We start from the raw sequence: 25284 nt of genomic DNA, 5'->3' as shown, positions 1-25284 counted from the left end.
AGTCATATTTGAGTCCATGTCATAATGCTTGTGCCATGGCAAGACTTTTTTCTGTCTAGCCATCTCCCCAGCCCTGAACCTGACTTTTATTACTCTACCATGATGTTGGGAAAGTTACTAATCTCTCTGCCTCTTGTGTCTTCTAACTATAAAATGAGAATGATAATAAAAGCCCCCACTTCATAGGGGTTGGGGCTCATCTGAGAAGATACACATTACAGTTTTTTGAGGTGCTGGACTCCTAGCACAACTGCAGCCCAACTCGAGTGTGAGCATAGCTGTTGTGAGAATGGAATGCAGTAGTAACTTTGAAAGTGTATTTAGCACTGCCCATGTGTCCAGGGCTCCTTGGAAAGTTAATGTGTCTGACTTCTGAGGACAAAAAATTGTATACATTTTTGTTATTTTCCCCTCTTGCCACTTCTTTATAATTTTTTTTCATTGAAATTTTGTTGGAGATAAGTAATGGTCATTGTATGTGAGCATATCTACATGTCAGTGTAAGGAATAAGAAAGCAACATGTCCAAGATGTTTTTTACCACTCTGTAATGCTCAGAAAAGCATGCCTTTCATGTTAAATCACAGGGTCTCGCTCTTACCCAAAATATTTGTGACTGATGATAGTAATTAGGCCTCTCTAAATTAAAAGTGTTGGTAAAACCTGCAAACTGCTTACTCTTATAGACTCGTGAATTGATGACACGAGGAATACTTTTAAAGATGAAAGTAAAGGTTATAATTTTCGATAGAGGAAATTCTCCTGTTGGGACAATGGACAATAGGGTCTTTTGGTGCTATTATCAAGCAAAGGGACCAGAGTCGTTCTGTGGGAATGCCTCAGAGCTGCAGGAACAAAGGCTTAGTTAAAATGCAGCTAGCTGGACACTAACTTCAGAGTGTCTGATTGAAAGGCCAAGAGAAGGGTCTAGTATTCACACTCCAGTAAGTTCTTAGATGAAGCTCATGGTGCCACAAGTTAGGTCAGTTATGTCTGAAATTGCAAGGTCATAGGCATGTGAGCCTTTCTGGAAATAGGCCCATCACAGACCTACAAAATCAGGACCTCCAGGTAGAATGCAAGTTTAACAAGCATATCTGCTAGTTTTTATGATGGAGGATATTAACTGAGTAGACATGAATAAATATCTATTCATCCAAGTTACAAAACTAAAGACAGACCAAAGTATGATTATATCAAAATCCTGGTGAACCAGTGTTGGGGCTGGCTTACAAAGCATGGATGGGTGATTAGTTATTTACAGGATTATGAGTCTCACCCTGTCATGGTTGAACACTTGGAAATTGTATCATGAAGCTCCCTTTGAAGTTAACTTCTTCTTTTCTTATATGGTCTGTCATCTCATAAGGTGTGCAGTAGGCAGGAAATAATGGCTGAGGTTGGAAGCAAGTGTCCTCTGAACTTTCCTTCTCTCCTTCTAGTAGGGAGTATCAGTAGCTTCATTTCACTTCTTAAAGAGGCTACAACAGATCCACTCAGAAAGTCACTATGGTTACCAGGCCACTGTATTCGTTTGCTATGATGGCAGTGGGGTGAATTTCCTCTTCCTAGAGCAAAAGGCTATACTGCATCATTGTGTGAACTTAGAAAGCAGGGGAAAAGAGAAGTATCTTTCTCCCCAGCTAAAACCTTTAGGAGATGATGGTGGTGGGTGCAGGATACAAACAACAATAACAAAAACAAAAAGAAAGAAACAAAACAACAACAACAAGAAAACAAAGAAACCCCAACTTTCTGAAAGGAAAAGAAGACATCTCTTCAATTGGAAATGCTCTAAAGGAGTTCGGAGCAAATTCAGATTAAATTTAGAATGAGAAGATGTTGCATATTAGGATTCTCTGGAGGAGCTTTAAAATCCCCAATAATGTTGAACCCAGAGAATGGATCATCAATGTCTATATTTTCTAAAGCTGTTGGAGTTTTTGGTGCATATCTAAATATTCAGAGGACCAAAATAGAAAGATATAGAACCTGATCTCAATTTTGAAGAAAATTAGCTACATAACCAAGGGAATGTTTTCTGATGTCTTCATCATAGGCTCATCTTTGGTAAATGGAGGTGTATCTGTAGCGCCTGAGAAAGGGAAGTCAACTTTCACTGGATCAAGCCTGCCATCCTTAGCTTCAGCTTTGGCTGTATTCCAATTTATGTGAGAGAAATAATAAAATAACCCAGGGGTGTACATGGCTCATTCTAAAGCCCACAGGGTAAGACTCAGACATCTTGTTTTAAATTTAATGCTCTTGGTTATTAAAGTGTGCATGCAAGGTTAGGTCCATTTGATTGGTCTCTTCTGAGTCAAGCATTCTGTGTCTCTATCTGAACTGCTGGCTTACTTTACTATAGCCAGTGCCAAATCGTTTGCTGAAAATAACAGACGAGGCTTTGAAATGTCAGACAGACATGCTTTGTCAAATGACTTTCCTCACCATATCCTTATATGCAGTAGTGACTCTCTTAATGATAAGGATGGTAATGAATCTTCTATGGAACACTTGGTGTTTGATATCATATAAACATTCTCATCAACAGAGTTAGACTAATTACGTCCATTTTACTTTGGAGGGCATGGCAGCATTGACAGAATAATTTCTTGTGTGGCAGTGCAGTCTGCTTTTGCATCTCAGATTGTTGCATTATGCTCAGACTTTAAAAAATCAAGACAACATTGGGAACTATTGTGGAATCTTTACAGTAAATTCTGATTTAGTAGGTCTCAGACAGACAGGTTTCCGATGACTTCAGACCATGCCTTTATAATTAGCTTGTGGTTGATGCTTGGTTCAATCTCTCCATCCACTCCCATCCCCTGTGTGTGTGTGTGTGTGTGTGTGTGTGTGTGTGTGTGTGTGTGTGTGTGTGTGTGTGTTGTGCTTTTCACTTTATGTTTTAGATAAGGTTTCTCATTGAACTTAAGTGCCTCATTGGCTGCACTGGTTAGCTGGCAAGTCCCAGGGATTTTTCCCAATCTCTGCCTTCCCAGTGCTGGGATTGTAGGCATATGCTGCCATATCCTGCTTTACACAGGGGCCTAGGAGCCAAATTTAGGGTCTCATTTCTGCATGGCAACACTTTACCAATAGAGGCATCTCTCTGGCTCAGTGTTTTGAATAGCCAGGTTCTATCTGAATCTCACACAGAAAAACTAATCCAGGCTCCATTCTGGCGGCACATGACAAATTGAATGGGCCCTACGCATAAAAAGTGTAGCCTCTCATCATATCCTAACATATTCATCAAGACTCTTATTTTCTTCTAAGTTGGTCCTTAGGATGTTTTGTCCATATTCTAAAGGTACTTCCTCTAATGGATTTTTTGCACAGATTCTTTTAAAACGCTATGATATCATTTTGGGTCATTTTCCAACTTCGTAGCATTTTAGTCCCTGAAACAGCTAATATTTTTGAACAAGCTTTATATGGTAAAATCATGGTTGTTGATATCAGGCTTGAGTAAATATGAATAAAGGTATGAGAATGCAAAGGTGAGAGGTACTTGAATATTTGAAGAGATGAGATGAGGAAGGAGTGAGCATAGGTGGTGTTGATCAGAGGCAGTGGCTATCAGAAGGACGGGCATGCTCAGGGCAACTAGTACCCTGGTAGGAACTTAACTACCCCTCAAGTTTTAGGATATCATTCTACTTCTTGTGCTGGAAAACTTGTTGCTGTAAGGAGTTAACTATTTTTGACCTTATGTGTCAGGTAGCATATCATTTTTCAGTTTGTGGTAAGTCATTGCTTATAAAGGTAAGAGCACTCTTAGCTTGAAGATCACATTCATATATATTTTGATAGCTTATGGCCAAATTTTCCTCCTATTTAAACATAAAATAATGCTTCTGAGAAAATCATTTGTAAGTACATAATTTATCCTGCTATGGTGAAAAAAAAACAGTGCTAATCATTTTAAAATTTTACTTAGGCATCTAGGAGTGTCAAAAGGATCTTCAAATTATCATGTACTTAACACTGATGATCTTCAAATAGCTCCTCCCCCATGTAGGCACACGAGGTATGCTCCATAAACTTGCACCCTATGAGAGAACCTATTTGGGCTAAAAGCTCTCAGTTAATGAAATGAGCAGCCTACCTGGAAAGCACAAAGCGAAACAGGAGCAAGATGCATAGAATTTCCCTATTACTCACTTTTTTCTGGAAATATTAGTCAGAATGCCATCGTTAGCTTTATATCACTGAGCACACTGAAAGGTCAGATCAAATGGCCGTTCAGTTAGATGACAGATTCAGCTAAAAGAAAGGAAGAAAAAGGAAGGCCTCCTGAGGATGAACGCAAAGCAATTCTATTGTAGGAAGTTGCTAAGCTTCCTACACATTCGAAGGGGATTATGGGCTAGGACTGATCCTATGGGCATTAGTGACAAGAATAACCTTGGCTCTGAGTTTGTGGACACTTACAAAAGTACAGCTGCTCATTTCATCTAGACCTGGTGATGATCTCCCAAGAGTCAGAGATGAAGCCAGGATGCATCTGTGAGCTTCCCTGGCCATGGCTCAGGACTGTGATGGCTACATCTGCTGCCCAGTGAGGCAGAGGTGACCCTTTGTGGGTCACCTTGGAAGGAAAAAAGGATTTCACTGCTTCAGTCCTTTCCAACAGGGTTCCCAGGTTACTATAAACTAACTCTACTGTCTAGGGTCTGGACACTGCTGTGGCTCTATCTCTAGTCATTATAGGAATGCTTTATGTTCAAATGGTGAGCAAGACACTGGCATACGTATAGTTCTTCTTAGAAGCATGTGATCCAAAGAGAGCAATGAATTATTGGCATTCAATAAGAAGTTTTTCAGTTTACGAGAGACTTTTGTATATGTTAAGCTTGTCAGTGGAACCAGGAGGCTTCACCTCTTTATAGGACAGAGGCATGAAGTGATGGTGGCCACAACAGTGATGAAAAGTAGTTAAGAGTGTCTGCTGTATGAGTGATGTTGTTCATCTAAAAGAATGCAGATGACTATATGCAAAGAAATGGAAGTAGATATCATGAAGCAAGTTCATGAGGACAGACGTTGACAGAAGAATAATAATGAATGTCAATATATGGGAGATGATTTCTGGGGACATCATATAGGTGGCTCTGTAGCTCTGTCATAATTTTACTTGATCTGTATAATGAACTTAAAATTAAGTACTATAGAGAGTTCCATGATATTACCCCTAGATGGTGGAAGGACTTCAGCTTTTTCCTGGTCCTGAAATGTGTGTGCTTGCTCCTTGGGAAGTGATAAAGAAAAGAGGAACCATACTTCACATCCATATTCCAACAGGATCACTAAAAGGAGATTTAAAGCACCATGAGCAACCTTGAAGAAGGCAAGAGAGCAAATCTGAAATACAAGAAGAGATAATAGAGGGACAGAGATAAGGAAGAATTTTAATTTGAGGGGGATGGGCTATGGGAAGGTTACAGGATACACTTCAAATGGGAGGATGGAGAATTTGCAAGTAGGAAGGGCAGAGAGGGAGCTGTTAAAAGGTTTGAACTTTCAAGCTGCTCAATTCATTAGGGCCTTTCAGTGTGTGGTAGAGGACGTGACTCATGTCATCTTCCCAAAGCTTACGTAATCCACTTAAGTGAATTCTGAAGTTGGATGGCAAGTGTGTAGTTCACAGTTTCCCACTCTTACAGCCCCAATTACAGTAGTGAATGCATGCATTTTTGCCGAGGGGCTATTAGGGGTTACTACCTTCTGTTGGGTATAGTCTGGATCCTATAGGTAGATTACTTATGTACTTGACTAAAGCCTAGGATAGAGATAATGTCTTGAAGTTCGCTGAAATAGGGAGACTGAAGAAAAAGTAAATATCAAGAGACTGTGATTGCAGAAGATGCTATATCATTAATATAAGGAGGCCTTTGGAGTGATCTTCCTGTTTCAGGAATGGGTAGTGCTACAGTTAGAGAAATTGTGAACCCAGATTTTCTCTTCTTTGACAATTTACTGGCAAATCGCTTGTGCACATGTTTGAAGCTTGGGTGGCATCCTAAAAGTCTGTCTGAAAGTCTTGTACCATATGTGACCCTCCTGTTGCTATTCCTATTTTTTTTTACTGGTCTTACACCATTAAATATTGATAAGTAGACTTGAACTATACACATTTTTGTTTGTTAGAAATATATATACCTCTTTCTTATCCTCTTAACCACTTTTTCATTTATTATTTGTTTAGGCCATGTGTGTGGTATGTGCTCCACATGTGTTTAGATGCATGTGTGTGTGCAGTTGTGCATGTGCATTGTGGCTGTGCATGGAGGATGATCCCCAGTGCTTGCTCATTTGTCCACATGCATCTTGAGGCAGCATCATTCATTGGACCTGCAGCTCAGCATTTGAGCTAGTCGGGAGAGCCAGCTTGCTGTGGGGTGCTCTGCCTCTATCTTTTCATTTGCTATCCTTACACATGGGGTCGCCAAGACCACCTGATATTTATATGGGTTCCAGGGATTGAACTGCAGTCCTCACACTTGAGCAGCAAGTATTCACTCACTGAGCCATCTCCCCAGCCTCTTATCTACTTAACTTAGAAAATAATTAATTATGACACAGTATAGCATAATCTATACTCTATTTAATTCCCATCATGAAGATGCTTTAGAGTATTGGACAGGCTTGTATAAATGAACCCTTGATTCTGACCAAGTTTCTGTTTAAACCAGAGATTGACAATCCTTTTCAGTACAGGAGCAGATAATCCCTCTTCTTGGCTTGTGTGTTACGTGCTATCTGTCATTACAAACCAACTCTGCTTTTGTAATGCAAAAGTACTCACAGACAGTACATACATTGAAAGAGATATGTTCCAGTAGTACTTTATTTACAAGATCAGAAGAACACTAAAACTTTATTTACAAAACCAGTGAAAGAAGAAAACTAAAGATTTGGAGATGAAATTAAAGGAGGAAAATTCTTTGTTCTTATGTATTTTTTCAAAAACTTTCAGGAAAGCTCAGAGTTTCTAATGAGCATTTTAATTGTTATATTCTATAGGAGGAAAACATATGAACTGTGTGAACAGTCCTGTAGGCCTAATGTTTTTGTGCTGTGTAAAATTTATCCTTCTGTTATCCAAATGCTGATTTCTCTTCCCTAATATCTTCTTTCTTTCTGGACACAGCACTGTAATGCTTATGTTAAGTATCTCCTGTCTCAAATTTGAATTAACAATTCTTACCATGTATTCTTTGCCTTGTCTATAAATACTGATCACCCAGTGGCTGGGCAGGAGAAAGAGTAGGTTAGGACTTCTGACAGCCAAGAGAAGGAGAGAGAAGAACAGAGAGAGGGAGGGAGGGAGGGAGGGAGGGAGAGAGAGAGAGAGAGAGAGAGAGAGAGAGAGAGAGAGGAGGGGGGGGGAGGGGCGTGGGGAGGGAGGTCTGCCATGAGGAGGAATGAGGAAAGAGTTCATAGAGTCCAACTGGAGAATGGAAGACCACAATTGTAAGTATTATTAGGATCATGGCAAGGAGGTAGCCAGATTAGTTTAGGGACTTAAGGTAAATCATTTGACTGCACAGGTATCGAGGTTTGAAATAAATCTGTGTTGTTACTGGGAACGAACTAGAAATATAGCTGCCATATTAATTTACTACATACACAGTTACTTTGTTTTTTTCCCCACCAAGGATTCTGTTTGATTATAGGTAATACAGAGTAAGACTTAGCCAAAATAGGGGCTCATAAGGACAGGAATTCAAGAAAATTCAGGACAGTGGGGCTGTCTATGTGTAAGTCTCTATGGGATCCATGGCTACCTCAAGGATGAGCACTCTATTTTTTACTAATGTGCATGTATATGGGGCAGTGGGGCCTGTGGAGAGCAAAGGAGGGTATCAAGTCAAGTCTCATGGAGTTGCAGTGATCAGCGGAAAGCTTCATTGGAGATGGATATTTATGTATGTCTGTATACTTAATTGTATATTTAGGTGTTTTCACCCACATGCACATAAATAAGGCATAAGGCAATAGTACATGTTGAATAGTGAGGGTTGTGTAGACAGTGTACCTGATTCGTATTGTTCATTGCGAATAGGTTGCCTTCCTAGAATTTACTTTGGCACGTTTCTAGGAGTTTAATTGATAGAGGTACTTTCTACAACAGTTCCACTCTTCATAAATCCCCAAAGACAATCTGGAACAAAATGAGGTCTCTGGCCTAACTCTCATTAAATTGAAATTCAGTGCAAAAAAGGCAGATCTTTTAATGTTTAGGATGGTTAGACATGAAGTGGTTGTCTTGACTCTATCCTTCCACTTGTCAACAGGCTACAGGAAGAAACCGTTCTTTCTCACTTACTCATAAGGATCTTCATTCTACAAATAATCCTATATCCCAAAACATTGAACGCTGGATGGGCTTTATGTAACTCATATCCATCACTACAGACAAATTCCCACACTACCAGTGTTTAGCCTTCATATATGAAGATTGACATCTTTTGTGCACTACTTTTTTCATGGGACCGTGGGAAGGAAAATAATAGCAAGGAGTAATGATACTTTACCTCCTTGATATGAAGCTAGAGAGAATGAAATCTCAGGAGGTCTTTGGTAATTAAAAGGGGATTACATCTATCGCATGATTTTAGATAACATAAAAGAAGCCTCTGCTATCCTTTTCACATAACAGCACATTATTGATGAAGCAGCTTCAAGAACACATTAGGTGATGTTTTATTGCATTATTTTAAGCCACTGAGGTTTTTATATATGAAGGGTATAGATTTATGCTGAGTGATTCAGCGAGAAAGCAGGCACATCAATTTGTTCATGAATGTGAGCTGGTGATTACCTCCATTAAAGTCACTAGGGCAGACTGATCATTTTAATTTAGGCAGAGGCATGCACACAGCATTGCTAGTAGTGCTTGTATCCCCAAGAACACAAGCACAGGAGCTATTTTGCATCCCAGAGGAGCCCTAGACATGCAGATTTGTGTTGTCATAGGTGTCTAACTACAGACAAGGGTGCAAGGACTAATGATGGGACTGGAAGGAAATTTCTCTGCAGTTCTGTGTAGCAGGATAGTGCATCTGGTTCATTTGGCTCTTAGCTGCCAAGTGCTTACTTGATATTTAATTGTGAAAAACGGTTGTGCGGGGAATACATCACTGCCCAACTCTAGATCATAGAATTTGGGGGTGCGCTTGACAGTGATGCAGCTGTAGAAAACTGAATGTTTCTGTCATTTCCATAACATGCCTGGGACTTGTGGTCTTATGGGTTTACCTGTTTACTTACTTTTAATGTAATTGAGCTCCAGTAATCCATTGGTTCTCAGCCTTCCTAATGCTACAGCCATTCAATATGGTTATTCATGCTATGGTGTTCCCCCGACCACAAAATTATTTTTATTGCTACTTCATAACTGTAATTTTGCTACTCTTGTGACTCATAAATAATGATGCTTTCCAACCGTCTTAGGAGACCACTGTGAAAAGTTCATTTGCACCTCAAAGGGGTCATGATCCAAAGGTTGAGAACCACTGTCCTAATCATAGCTATGTACTAGTTATATTGGTGGCTTCTGTCCTGCAGGGGTTGACAGTATATCTGGGCTAATGGGAAGCAGCTGCTGAAATAGTCTTGATGTCTGCTTGTAGTTTATGGACTAGATAGTCATGGGCACTAAGATGTCATGGTGAGAGAGGAGAGATGGTGAGAATAAGGTGCTAATGAAGAATTCAAGTCTAATCACTGAGGAGAACCTTCTGCCAGCAGTGTGGTCCAATGAAAACAAGCACCAGAGGAAGCTCCCTCACTCACAGTTTCTACCTCTGACAGGAGCCAAAATGAAGCCAGAAGTGACTGCTTTTGTGTGGGTAATAGTGACAGAGGTGACCTCCATTAGCTGCATAATGAAAGGGAAATTATTTGCCAAATAGTAAAACAAAATTAGGAACAATTAAGTATTAAATATATGAAACTGGATAGAAATTTGAGAATATTTAGAAAACGAGGTAAGTATCATCAACAGACACAGAGATATTGTCTGTTACAAACTATGCCTAAGGTTGGACTAAAATATGCTAATTATAGCATAAAATAGAGTTCCTTTATTCTTTATTTTTATTGATGTGTGTATGGGGTGGGGGTAGGATGCCTGTGGAGGTCTAAGGAGAGTATCAGGTCCTCTAGAGCTGCAGTGACCAGGAACTATGAGCCTCCGATATGGGAGCTGCGAACTGAAGTAGGATTCTCTGAAAGAACAGCAAGAGTTCTTGATCTCTGAGCCATCTATGAACCTCAAAATCTACCACTATTTATCTGTGCCTCTCCTTCATCTCCTCAGCAATACTCATCGAACTGTGAATTTTTAAAACAGGTTACACATGGATTTCTTTCTTTACTTTTTATTTTTAATTTAATTTTATTGTTATTATTTCTTTTCTTTTTTTGGATATTTTCTTTATTTACATTTCAAATGTTATCCCCTCTCCCAGTTCCTCTCTGAAAAACTCCTAACTCACCCTCCTGTTCCCCCTGCTTCTGCTCACCCACCCACTTTCTCCTGCCTCCCTGCTCTGGCATTCCCCTACACTGGATCATTGAGCCTTCATAGAACTAAAGGCCTCTCCTGTTATTAATGCCCTACAAGGTCATCCTCTGCTACATGTGTGGCTGAAACCATGGGTTTCTCTCTCAATATGTATCCTTTGGTTGGTTGTTTAGTCCCTGGGAGCTCCTAGGTGTCCGGTTGGTTGATATTATTGTTTTTCCAATGGGGTTGCAAACCTGTCAGCTCCTTCAGTCCTTTCTCTAGTGCCTCCATTGGGGACCCTGTTCTCAGTCCAATGGTTGGCTGCGATCATTCACCTCTGTGTTTGTCAGGCTCTAGCAGAGCCTCTCAGGAGACAGCTATATCAGGCTCCAGTCAGCATGCACTTCTTGGGATCCTGCAATAGTGTCTGGGTTTGGTGAGATATATGGGATTGTTCCCTATGTGGGGCAGTCTCTGGATGGCCTTTCCTTCAGTCTCTGCTCCACACTTTATCTCCTTATTTCTGCCCATGAGTATTTGTTCCCCCTTCTAAGAAGGACTGAAGCATCCACACTTTGGTCTTCCTTCTTCTTGGGCTTCATATGGTCTGTAAATTGTATCTTGGGTATTGTGAGCTTTTGGGCTAATATTCATTTATCAGTGAGTACATACCATGTGTGTTCTTTTGTGATTGGGTTACCTCACTCAGGATGATACTTTCTAGTTCAATCCATTTGCCTAAGAATTTCATGTAGTAAATGTTTTTTAATAGCTGAGTAGTACTCCCTTGTGTCAGTATACCACATTTTATGTATCCATTCCTCTGTAGAAGGACACCTGGGTTCTTTCCAGCTTCTGGCTATTATCAGTAAGGTTGCTATGCACATATTGGAGCATGTATCCTTATGATATGTTGGAGCATCTTTGGGTATATGCCCAGGATTGGTATAACTGGGTTCTCAAGTAGTACTATGTCCAATTTTCTGAGGAATCTCCAGACTGATTTCCCCAGTGGTTGTACCAGCTTATGATCCCACCAACAATAGAGGGATGTTCCTTTTTCTCCCCATCCTCACCAGCATCTACTGTCAATTGAGTTTTTGATCTTAGCCATTCTGACTGGTGTGAGGTGCAATCTCAGGGTTATTTTGATTGGACACTTCTTTAGGTGCTTCTTGGCCATTTGATGTTCCTCAGTTGAGAATTCTTTGTTTAGCACTGTGCCTCATTTTAATAGGGTTATTTGATTCTTTGGAGCCTTATACAAAGCTCAAGTCTAAGTGGATCAAGGACCTCCACATAAAACCAGATACACTGAAAACTAATAGAAGAGAAAGTGAGGAAGATCCTCAAACACATGGGCACAGGGGAAATTTTCCTGAGCAGAACACCAATGTCCTATGCTCTAAGATCAAGAATCGACAAATGGGACCTCATAAAATTACAGTTTCTGTAAGTCAAAGAACACTGTCATTAGTACAAAATGGCAACCAACAGATTGGGAAAAGATCTTTACCAATCTTACATTTGATGTAGGGACTAATATCCAATGTATACAAAGAACTCAAGAAATTATACTCTGGAGAATCGAATAACATGAATTTCTGTATCTATAGGTTTAGTGTCCAAGAATTCATTGAACCATGGATCCAAAATACTAGGGAAAAACTGCATCTATACTATACCTGAACAGATTTTTTTCTTTTTAAAACAATGATTTATTTTTATTTACATGTATGCATGTGTATTTCTGTGCATGTTGCATATACATAGGTAGTGCCCACAGAGACCAGAAAAGCATGTCAGATATCCCTGGAGTTAGAGCTATAGGAGGTTGTGAACCACTTGATATGGATCCTCTGAAAGAGCTATAAATTACCTTAAGTACCAAGCCATCTCTATCCTCAAGTAGATCTTTTGCTACTATTCCATAAACAATAGAGTCTAACAACCATCTACACAACACTTACAGTGTAATAGTCATTCTAAATGATCTTATTTAGACTTATAGTGTGCATAATTAAATGCAGAAGCTTACCACTTCTATTTAGGTACTTTGCACCAATCCCTACAGATACCATGGATTGACTAGCTTAAGCACTCACTGTCTTCTCCTCAAAATGGAGGTTCCTCTCTGCATGAATAATGCTTAATTTTTAATTGAGTCTAATTAGGGCCATCCATATGTGCATGAGCACCGGGGACATCCACTAGAACATGGTCAACATAAGAGAGAATATACTAAAGAAAATCACTTCTCCCTTTCCTTGCAGCCTTCAATTGTAAATAGCTTCACAGCTGTGAGTGGGGACTTTGACTTCCAGGCACAAGCTGAAATCCATATTAATTCCTTCTTACAGCAGGTTATATCAGCCCATGAAAGTGGCTAAATCTTCAGGTGGAACCCAAAGTGTTCCTTGGTGTGCTTACAGAGAATAACTTTGTGCACCTGTTATTTATTCCACCTATCTCATGGATTTCTTCCTTCTTTCTGGCTTTATAGGAGCACAGGACTAACTATAAATCATTCCCTTTAATAGTAAATAATTTCATTTTTATCTTCAAATTTACTGTGATTGTGAAATATTTATAAAAGGAGCAAGTGCTTTATGGACCTCTGAGTTGGTACTTCGTTTCATTTCAAATGTATGTTCTACTTAAAACATGCTTTTGATACATGAAGGTATACAAATTAATGAAAATGAAAAAGCATGTGGAGGTTTAATGCATGGAATATGTTCAGTGTTTGTAATCAAACAAATACAAGGAATATTTCAACAAATAATTTGAATTCGAGGGTCAGAAAAAGGAAAAAAATGTTCTTGTGACTCAGATATACCTCATATCTCTTTGGAGTTAAATGTCTAATTGTTTTACAAGTTGAGATTTTTTAATTAAGGTATAGTAGTCTTACTGGCTTTTGGTTTGCTTTGTTTCTGTTGGTGTTCAAATAAGACTCAGATTTATTTCAAGATTTATTTTTGTTTATATTCAGGTCCAATGTATATACCTGTAGGTAGGTATTCACATGTTGAATCCAGGTAGCCGTGAAAATCAGTCATCAGATGGAACCCCTGGAGGCAGAGTTTATAGCAGTTGTGACCAACCGGTGTGGGTGATAGGAACTGAAGTTGGGTCTTCTGTAAGATCATTATGTGTCCCCATGTGCTGAACTACACTTCCGGCCCCCAAACTGGAATTCTTGCATTTAAATATGTTCATAATACACTTATAGATGAAGGTTTCTAGGAGTATCTTGGGAATGTTGACAAGCTAGTTTTGCTAACTACATTAGGATGTACATGCCAATCAACATACAAACTGAGTTCAAGAACCAACTTACTGTATTAGAAAACTTGGCACCAATTTTCCTTAATATTTTATTTTTTGTCTCAGCTTGCTAATTGTATTTTTTTATTTCACCTGGCTACTCAGTGTGTTTCCAGTAAAGCCAAGAGTACAGTAATCACTGAACAGAAAGAAAACTTGGCTAACAGAGCAGTCAGTAAAGAAAGATTGAAGGATGGTTAATTGAACTATCCATGATACATTGAAGAGTTCTGAGCTAATAGAAATGAGTACTAAATTTGGAGAGTAGTGAGTGAGTGTGTGTGTGTGTGTGTGTGTGTGTGTGTGTGTTTTGGAGATCAGATATCAAAGTAGGATGTCTCCTTTACTTATTATTCACTTTGTTGACTTTAATGAAACAATCTGCATGCACATCTACCTCCATTGCAGACTCAGACTATCACAGCTTGTTTCCACAGTAAGCACTTTACCAACCAAGCATATTTCCTAATGCTTCAGATTCTCTGAGATCAAGCTCATGATTTAACTATGGCTGCCAAGCTTCTTCTGTTTCCCAACGACAGCTTGTTCTAATGCACAGACACCACACAGAAAACACTGGCTCAGCCTTTTTGTCTCCCACCTGTCACCCCAAATTGAATTCTCTTTCAGAAGTTTTCCTCTTCAGCATGGATATAATGCCATCAGTTCACTAAACAGCTCTCCCCACCATGCTTGTGGCCCATCCAACATCAATTTTAATAGCTGCAAATTTAATATCCTATGATAAACTTTAATGTTTTCTAGGCCCCCAGGCAAGTGGATAACTTGTCTCAGTAACTATAAATAATTCAGAAATGGAAAAAGAAAAGGCCAGATCCAGCTGGACGTGGACACCTTATAACCTCCCCTGCTTGGTTGACTCGTGTAGGATCCAAAATTGACTCAAGTTTAATCAGACTGCATAGTGTCTTCAAGGCTATACCCTACTCATGGTCTACTCTATGTTTTTTTCCTCATTATTTTATAATGTCTAATGAGATTAGTGTTCCTTCCATTCCCTCAGTTTCAGTCACATTGTGCTAAAATGACCATAGTGATGAGCCTTGCTTCAAAAAATAGGGTATTTTATTCAACCAAGTAGGTTGTTATTTCATTCAACATGTGTTTAAAGAATAGATGATCAGGACTAGTTACGAGGCATTTACTACATGCAGCATTCTTAGGCTGGTGAAGAAGTATTAGTAGGCTCAAGATACTTTACTAATTAAAGCAGCGGTTCTCAACCTTCCTAATACAATGACCCTTTAATATAGTTCCTCATGTTGTCGTGAGCCCCCAATCATAAAATTATTTCCATGCTACCTCATAACTGTAGTTTTGGAATTGTTATGAATTATAATGTAAATATGCATGTTTTCTGTTGGTCTCAAATTACCCCTGTGAGAAGGTTGAGGGTTGTGACCCACAGGTTGAGAACTACTGCATTAGGGGCTACCTAGAAAACTAAGCCATTGGTCATTTGTTGACAGAGTTGTAAAAATGAAAATACTTGGAATTCTGTCCAGAGCCATGATAATGGCAGTGGCTGAGACAGAAGCAGAGTAGTGCAAGCCACAGTAAAACAAGAAAGGTAGGAGTTTGGATGGCATCCATGAAGGGTTTCAAGCACACATCCTGCCTTCTGAGATACCAAAGTCCTTAGCTTGCTATTTGGAATCCTCTCAGTAGGGTTCCTAATAGAATAGAAGGTAAATGGAATTCTGATTTTAAGTGGAATTAAACATAGGGGTACTTTGCAGAATAGAGGCTGCCAAACTTAGGATTTGTGGATCTGTGGAAATTAAAGAGAATAAATAATCAGAGAACAGTGGAGATTGCCAGCTGTTTGCTTCTGCCCAGTGTTGCCAGCTCTGTCTGCCCCAGTCGGGTTCTGTTGGGTGGTGAGCATCTTCTTTAGCCTGAAGTCACAATGGAGTTTATTTAAACAAAGAGTGAGAGACAAAAAAAGTTGCAAGAAGAAAAGCTTGTCACCTTCTGAACTTAACTAGTTGGCATTTCTTACTTTCAAAAGAGTCCAGCTGTTTTCAGTTCCATACCCCTCCAGGACCAGCTTCTACTAGGGAGTTGATAGCCAGACCGGTCTGGACATGACTCCTTTCTGTACTTGACTAGCACACTGACTTGTATGTAGGCTGCAATTCCAACTCTCCTCGGGCATTTCTATTTAATTTCTAATTAATAATAATAGAATAATTAATTTCTATTTAAGCTTTTGTTTAACCAATAGAGAAGTAAAAAGAAAATGTCTCCAGATCTTTTTGATTTTGATTTTACATATATATGTGTATATATATATATATATATATTATATACATATAGGTATTGAGTTGACAATGTATAATAGGTCATCATATGTCTCACAGCTTCAACAGTTATGAACAGCTGGCTGGCCTTATTTGTTTTATACCCCCAACTATCCAACTATTTCTTCTTTTCATGTTATTGTTAAGTAAATTCTAGCCATTTTATTATTATGTTCATCAACATTTTAATCATCTCTTTTAAATAAAGAAAAAAAAACTATATAGTGGAAAGTGTTTGCATCTGACTCCAGGTGCATTTGGACACCAGAACAAGGCATCAGATCTTTCTGCAATTATTTTTTCCATTGTGACTTTCTGGATATGGGTTTTATGAATGGAACTTGGGTCCTCTAAAAGAGCAGTAAGTGGTCATAATTGATGAGCATCTCCCTACCCCCATCCCTCTTTTAAAGTACTCAATATGGCAGCATCATGCTTCCTAAATATAGGTAACTCCATAGTAGTGGCAGATACTTGGTCAACACTGAAGTTTCTTTGGCTTCATAAACCTTAATTTATACATTTATTGATTTACATACTTGCATATATGCATGAACCTTATTTTTTAGCGTATCAATAAGGTATTATGAACTTTCCTCCACCCATCAGGACTTTCATGATGGCAATCCTGATGTTCTGTTTTATACTTGGTTTTATCTTTTGTATATTCTGTCAAAGTTTAGTTAGTTATACAAATTGATCAGTCTTAGATAGTTTTGGTTGGAAGAAAATGTTTTATAGATAGTGCTATTGTTGTCTTAATTATTTTCCCTGTTGCTGTTGTGTGGTTACTAAGATACTTGGCAAATGCCACTTAAGGGAGAATGGATTTATTTGGGTCGCAGTTCCAGGATATGTCTACTGTGGTAGGGAAGTTATGGTGGCATTCACTTAATGTAACTGGTTACAGTGCAGTCACAATGAGAGACAAAAGGATCCTAAATGCTTGGGCTCAGCTAACTTTCTATAATCCAGTGGAAGGTGTGACCACAGGGAACCATGGTGCCAATGCTTAGAGTGAGCTTCCCCACTTCAATTAAACTAATCTAGATATTTCCTAACCCGCATGTGCAGAACTAACCCAGTCTCAGTAATTCATCACAGATGGGTCTGGAGGCTTGTTTCCTAGGTGATACAAGATTCTGTCAAGTTGACAATCAACACTAACTCTCTCCATGCCCTTCCATGAGACACACCATCTGGTTCTTGTTCCCATCTCCCTTTTTCTTTAGCCATTCAGGAATTAGAGGTATTATTTCATTGACAGTGCTGCTATTTTTTTTTTTAAGAGAGAGAAGAAAATATTAACCCAAGCTTAGTTTCTGGGGTACTTTGATTTTTTTTATGTTGATGTCATACAGCATTCTTTAACTGCCTACTGATTTTTTTAAAATGTGACAATAACTATGCCTCTCAAACCAAGGATGGATGGTACAGAATAATCAGCTGTCACGAGTTGAGTCCTGCTATTGAAGGTCAAACTCTTCCATTCTCTTGATAGTCTTCTGAACTCAACACAAAATAGGAGATTCCCTTTACTAGCAGGACTTCTTCTCTGATTGTCTCTGGGTAGCTCAAAACACCCCATATATTCTACCTGCAGACTGTCCTTTAGCCTTGATAAGACTACAAGTTCAGCTTTCTTTCTCCAGATAAGAAATCTGTTCAGCAAGCACTTGAGATCCCTGGAATGCTTCCTCATGCTAACGAGGCATCTCTGTACCTTAACATTCAGCCAATGACCTTTGCCCACCCTGGATATTTCTACCTCCTTCCAAAAAACTATACAACCATTGATTCACACTAAATAAAGTTGATCTGTCTCCCTGAAGCTGACCCCAGAGTGTCTTCATCTCCATTATACTCAAAGGCCTTCTGAAACACTGTTAATCCCAACTCTACTCCCTTTGTCCTCATAGGCCAGTGGCCAACAATGCCAATGTGAAGTGAGGACAACAGTCACATAAAACCATATCTCATGGCATAAATGTTATTCAACATCAGTGTGAAGGCCATCAATTTAATATTTGGAAACCAAACTTAAGTAAATAATTATGTTTCTGAAAAAAAATGTCCATACTATCATGATTTTTCTTGGGCTGTTATAAACAAAGAGGACTAAACTTTGGGTTCACATCAAGAACTAGAATGTAGGAGCTGTTGTTTAATACCATAGCATAGGTAAAGTCTGATCAGAAACTATATGGGGGAAGTTTCTTTAGCCAAATAGTCATAACTCTGTTTTGAGTGTGTCCTTTAGAAGTCATATTCAAAATTATTGTACACAGCCACCTGTACACACTCATATTAACAGTTATTCTTTAGCAATTCAGTTAACACATATTAAAGACCTGTACTGGGCACTGAATAGTCATTTGCAATGTACAGTGAGTAAACACAGAAAATGATGGCCGCACAGTTTAGCTTGTAAAAGCTGGTGCTGATCTTTGTGAGAACACAAGTTTAGTTGCTAGCACTCACCTGGAGGTGGCTAAGAACTGCCTGTAACTGCAGCTGCAGGGGAATTCCATACCTTTGGTGAGGGCATGTGCCTGCACCCACACACAAATGCACATACATCCTCCTAATTAAAAGTAAAATTAATCTTTGAAAAGATATACAAAAATCGCAAATTCTTACCAAATTGCAGAATAGAAACAACAAAATACAGCCAAAAAAGCCGAAACCGGGAGATCTCAGTATTTGTCTCCCTGTTACTTCTCAAAAACTTTGTGCTTATTGGCATTAGTGTTCCTTACTGTGAGGCACATATTTTTCTCAGACTTATTTCAAAAAGCAAGTGTAATATGGAAAGTTATTACAAATAACTAGAAGATAATATTCATAACTCATTGCAACTGTGATTTTGGCAGCTTTTATTTTTATTGTACTAGGCCAATGTATCTTTCATCTTTCTTACTAATCTTCAAAGCGCAACTCCTACCATGATGGTGTATTATAGTCACCTTTGGAAGTATTTTTCCCCATAAATGCCTTCCCAGTCCCGATAAGGAAATGTTCCTCTGTCTGCAAAGAACTCATGTGGCTGAATGGAGATTAAGTGTCATCACACATCCCAGCTCTGCATTCCACACATTTCTGCAGAACACACTTCAGGTTCGCTTCACCTTAGGAACAATACAATGTGCGGTTCATTTTAATTTTTTCAAGCATTGGGGCATTTGCCAAGTAGAGACCAGAGACGTCCTGAGTACAAAATGCATGTGGCCCAGAGGTACCAGTATACTGTCCCTCTGCTAGCACCTTGCTCTGCTTGTGCTGTGCTAAGGCTTCACTGCTCATCCCCTTCCTGTTTAGCCTCTCTAATCCTCAATCTACTGATTCCTTGACAGCAACCTGATCACAGGGATCAGAGTTTTAATGGCACCTTTGTGTACTGTTGACCTTGGCCAATCAATCTCACCTTGTATTACCAACTCTCACTCCTTGATGAAAAAAAAAAATCACCTAAATGGAGCTGCTTGTTCTGGGAAGTTGAATTCTGTTTTATTTTGTTTTTAGCTGTTTTGGATTGTTTAATGTTTTTGAAAAACCAAATATGTCTGCTAGGACCATCTAGTTTTCCATATATTCCACCTGTGTCTGCTGGACTCTTCCCATCAGGCTTATTTGCTCATGGGTGCACTGCGTTGGGTGACTGACATTCTGGCAACTTTAGGCAGATGTGGATTCCATTTGTAAAGAGCTCTAATTCAGCATATAATTTGTCTCTGAATTGCAAAACCTCATGTGTAGCGTTTCTGTGACTGGAAAGGGTCAAGGGTGGATTCAGCCAAGATCACAGAAGTCTTTAAATAATGGTGACACTTTGGGGTTCAAGAGAGAGTGAGCAAAAACCAGGGCAGGGCAAAGGAGAGGCATGGCCAAAGTACTTTCATTTAAACCCTGTTTATCTATGCTTGGGAATTGAAGCAGTAGTTACTTATTAGCTGGCTTGTCTTCTGGTAGACATGCCTAGATTGATAAAATAGTATCCCATGGTTTGTCACAGAAGAGTGCCCTTATTACATTGGTGATGGCACGCCAGAGGTGAATGACACCTTTCCCAAACGTACAAGGTCACTTCTAGTTCTCCATTGTTTTCTTCCTTTCAACTCAATTTTGCACTTTGTCTTCTTCCACACAGGTTGCCAATTTGGCTTGTTCCATCTCCAACAATGAGGAAGGGGTGAAGTTAGTCAGGATGGCAGCTACCCAGATTGACAGCCTGTGTCCCCAGGTAAGTGTCCTTTATTTGGGTTACAAAAATCACTTGGTATGTTGGCAGTCAGGTTCCTCTATCATAAATCCATTCTCTTATTCTCTTATTCCCTCTCTCTTTCTCTCTCTCTCTCCCTCTCTCTCCCTCTCTCTCCCTCTCCCCCTCCCCCACCCACATCTCTCTCTGCAGTGTATCTGCATGTGGAGGCCAGAGGTCCATTTCTATTATTCTCTATTTTATTGTTTTTTTTTTAATCTTTATCAAGTGTCTCTCAGTAGATCTGAAGATCATAAATTTGGATAGGCTAGCTGATCACTGTGATTCAGAGAGCCTTTCCTCTTCTCCTTGTCAGGCCAGATCATAGGTGTCTACTGCTAGTCCTGGCGTTTTATATGTATTCTAGGAATCCAAACTCAGTCCCTTGTTGAAGTCACTTTACCCACTGTACTATCTCCACAGCCTCTTAAAGTTGCATCATTTTTTAGCTGGTACTGCCAATCCTGAAGCATTTATCTTTCTCAAAAAGAGACCGTAGCCACTCAGTGGACTCAGGATTATAGTGGCAATTATCCTCATTACTACTCATGTTGACTTCATTCTGTTTGTTTGGGGTTGTGATTTAAATGTTCTACATCTATTTACCTCATCTCAATAAGTAAATTATAAGCTTGCACATGCAGAAAGCAAGGAATAGATTTCTTACACATCTGTGCTAAAAAAAATTAGATTTGTCCAGAAAATACTTTTGAAACCTGAGGCTAATTACTATTTCTCCAAAAGAAGCATCAAACATAATGGTGGCTAATGGCTTCCTTTATCTCTCATGTTTTTAATTGTGCTGGATTGTGACAAATCATTTATCTGCAGTAACTTCAAAGTCTGGAGTCCCAACATGTGCTTTGACCTGCTTTTCTCCCTCCTGCAGAATGTGACTATCGTGTCCCTGTGTTCTCTACCCAATAGGTCATCAATGCTGCCCTCACTCTGGCTGCTCGGCCACAGAGTAAAGTTGCTCAGGACAACATGGATGTCTTCAAAGATCAGTGGGAAAAGCAGGTCCGAGTACTCACTGAGGCTGTGGATGACATCACCTCAGTGGATGACTTTCTCTCTGTCTCAGGTAATCATCTACAAGCTCCTTACCAGAGAGCCAGAGGAAGCTAACAAGATAAGAAATACCTCAGCAATGTAAAAGTCACTTTGATTCAGGGTTTCTCTGGCCTTTGAGTTTTCAGTCTTTCTAGCAAAGATGATTAGAACAGTCTCTTGAAAAATACAAAAACAAAAACAAAAAATAATATCTCAAGATACTGGGTGAAAAACTACAACTTTTGGATGATGAGCTCAGAACCTGAACAGATTGTACAAAAAGGCTTAGAGTCCATTTTAGATTTTGCATTTTTAAAAAGAAGGATGAATTTTCAGTTTACTTAAATTATCCAGGGGGCTTGGAATTGGTTAAATCACTTGACATGCCTTAAAATAGATAATCACTTATTTTGGTATGTCTATGTGAAGAAATTCTAGTTGTCTATATCACACAACCTGGAATGACCTGGGAAGAGAGTTTCAATGAGGTGACTACATTGGGTTATCTTGTGTGCAAGTCTATAGGAGATTGTCTTAAACTAATTGGCCTGGGAATTCACATAGGTCACTGTGGGTGGCACCATTCCCAATCCTGTATTGTGTGAGTGTGAAACTTGATCTGAGCGAGCAAGTCTGCAGGTAGATAGTATCCATTTCCCTCTGCTACTGGTTGTTGACTGACTAGTCTAATGCATTCCTGCCCTCACAATGTAACTTGGAGCTATAATTTAAAATAAGTTCTTTTCCCCCCAAGTTGCTATTGGAAGGGTATCTTACCATAGCAACAGAAATAAAACTAGAACAGGAGTGTTTTCAAGGGAAGGCTTGTAGTGAAGTAAGAAGAATTATTAACTTCATAATGAACGCAGTAGACTGCACAGCTTCAAACACATACCTATGAAGACTCATAAAGAAGGAATCAAAAGAACACAGAGGTACTCACCACTGTATTTGCAACTTTCTTCTCTTTGAATATTACCGGGCTCAAGAGGGCTAAAAAAATGCCAATGACTGTGAAGTCATTCTGAGTTTCAGTGGACTTCATCAGTGCCATTTCAAGATTGGATTAACTGCCAGCACATGGGCATTTTTCCAAAGAGCCTTTTGACCAAACCTGTTTAGCCCCTGTTTACCTGGAAGGGTCTCAATGGGAAGGAGGTCATGGGAAACATCATCCTCAATTATAAAACCTTGAAACAACCAGGAAACCAATTCTAATTGAACAGGTGTTGGGTCATCTCATAGGTGAGTGGCACAAACACCAAGCAGGTCACTTAGCACCTACCACCACGTGATCTGCCCTTCAGGGATTGGGGAGGGGATGATTGAGCCCTGAGAGAAGCAATTCTCTCACTGCTGATGAGAGTCAGGCCAACAGGACCTGTGACTTTATCTGTGGAGATGATTCTGGCAGAGGCTAATGCATTTGGGTCTTCCCCCAACCCCTGCAGACTTCCCGTTTCATAGAGAAACGGAAAATTCCCATTGCAGACTGTGTTAAAGGTTTGCCTGAGAGCAACACAATCAAATCTATGGATCTAATGGGTACTTAAAAGACCAAGTTTTCAATGATGAGAACAAGACAAGGCAGATGGGAGAAATGAGCTAACACATGCTCAGTCTGTAGTTTGTGTGGATCTCTCCTTTAGCTCCTACCAAAATTCTACAAAGTAAGTATAAATGTTTCTAAGTGTTCCTCTGAGAAAAGTAAATCATCGAGGATGTAGACACCTCAAAAAGATGGCATTAAGGTCCAGACTGCCTTCTTTTCAGAAAATATAGAGTGTTCTCAATAAATCAGGGAAGAATGGAAATGTCATTCTTTCTTATATACTTTCCTGCTTTCATCTCAGCTCCTTTCTCTAGCTCTAGAATCTTTATTTGAGTTTCAAATTTCTCACCTTCTTCACGTGCCTTTCTTGTTTTTCAGTCCTTAGGTACTTAGCTTTTGAGGATATTTGAAAGTAGATGTTCATTTAAAATAAACCCTTTCTAGGGCTTGAATGATAAAAGAACTCACACATGTTATCCACCCTAGAACTTTTGTTTGCTGAAGGTTAAGCCTTAACTTTGAAAATATCACTCCCCGCATGTTTCTCATCTAAGGGGGATGGTTGAGAATTAGAGAGTTGTGTGTTGGGGAACAGAACAATAGCCAGCCACGATGCTAAGGTGCTTTCTAGTTCTAGGGTTATTGTGGTTGTTGCTGCTGCTGCTGCTGCTGCTGTTTGTTTTTGTTTGTTTTTCTTTTCTTTTTCCAGAATTACTCTCAATAAAAGGCAGAAGGCTCCCCACACAGTCTCACTCAGCTCATGTACCACAGTCCTGACACTCCCCTGGAAAACTTTCTGTGCACTGCCTACAGATCAGTAGAAAGTAGTCATTCACTGCCTTGCCCACAGAGGAATCATTTTAGAACTAAAAAGTTCCCCCAACTTATCATTTTCTTCAAATGTCCAAAATTTTCTAGGGGTGAGAGAAGCAGCTGGTGGGGGGTGGTAGTGGGGGTTGTCTTATCTCAGTCTTTGTGAATAGCACCAAGCTTTCCTTAATTTTCTTCCCTGGAGGCCTGCCTCTTTGTCACCTTTCTTCCTGCCATTCCTTTGTGCATCTCATTATTACCTTGAACAAGAAAAGGCTTTGGCTCCTGCTGATAACACTGTGCGGTCCAACCCTAGTGGTACAAATGCTGCTGCATGCTTCAACAGGAAAATGAACAGACGCTGTCAGGGAGCCAGGTTGGCAGAGCCTGCTGGAACATGCCTGTGAAGTAGACAATCAGGCAGCAGGCACCTTTTTGTAGACAGGGCTTGACAAATACACTCGACCCTCTCTGTGCATGCTGGTAGGCCGTGAACACAGCCAGATAGTTGGGGAACCTACTTCTCATCTCTGTGCTGGATGTACATTTGCATTGGTAAATTGCAGGTCTGGCCCAGGAGATATTTTGGAATTATATTAATGACATTTTGTGAATCTGTTTCTTTTTAGGGGAGTATTCTGGCAGGAAATTCTACAGAAAAAGCAATACACATACTGGCATACACAGTCACACTCACACTCATACACACACATTTATACACATTTATTTAACACATGTACACAAACTCATACATATCATAACTACCTTGATGCATCACACAAACTCACATATATACACATGTATATATACATACACCCATGCATAAATATACCTTTGTTTTGATTCCATGCTAACTGAACTCATATACTTGAGGGTATAATTTGTTCATACAAAACACAAGTTTGGATAGCAAAGATGCTAGAGATTAACTTCACAAAAGCAAAATGAATGTTCCCTCCTGGTCTAGGCTCATAAAAATTCGAAATGGCTATATTAGAACATTCCAACCTTTCTCGCTAGGCAGAAAGTACCATTTTTAATAGTTCCCTAGAATAAGTGCCTTGGCATTAACTTTGTGACAGTTTAATTCTTAGGTTTGGCTTGAAAATTTATAGAGAGCAAAGATCTGTAAAAAGCTATTAATCCCATAATGTCTATGACTTCTAGTTTGTTTGCTTTTCCTTCATCCTCGTCCTAAAAACCACACCAAACCAACAAACAAAACTCTAGGACCTTGAATTTTTTTTCCTTTGAAAATATTCACTCTGTAATTGGTTTTGATAAAGAACTTCAGTTTTGTGGTTAATAACAATTTTTTTGGTCATCATTGATTTGACTTTATTAACAAAATTACATTCTTTATTAAAGATTGAAGGTTGCAAAACTCCAAGAGATTGTTGTTGTACAACTCGTTGCAAACTGCAGATACATGTTTT

At 39.3% G+C, this 25284-nt stretch overlaps 1 protein-coding gene across 6 annotated transcripts in view; it reads left to right on the top strand.

Annotated features, from left to right (window-relative positions):
* The window catches only part of Ctnna2 (catenin alpha 2), a 1149154-nt gene that overhangs the window by 1012071 nt on the left and 111799 nt on the right, over positions 1 to 25284 (top strand). For all 6 annotated transcript variants that reach the window (XM_087656637.1, XM_087656638.1, XM_087656636.1 and 3 more), the window contains 2 exons: positions 20323 to 20415; positions 21361 to 21517. In XM_087656637.1, the coding sequence (XP_087512763.1) occupies positions 20323 to 20415; positions 21361 to 21517 (250 nt within the window). The remainder of the gene's footprint in view (positions 1 to 20322; positions 20416 to 21360; positions 21518 to 25284) is intronic.

Source organism: Rattus norvegicus, chromosome 4 (assembly GCF_021556685.1).
Source record: "Rattus norvegicus strain SHRSP/BbbUtx chromosome 4, alternate assembly SHRSP_T2T, whole genome shotgun sequence".
In the NCBI taxonomy this organism is placed as follows: domain Eukaryota; kingdom Metazoa; phylum Chordata; class Mammalia; order Rodentia; family Muridae; genus Rattus; species Rattus norvegicus.
This window is presented reverse-complemented; position numbering and strand designations above follow the sequence as displayed.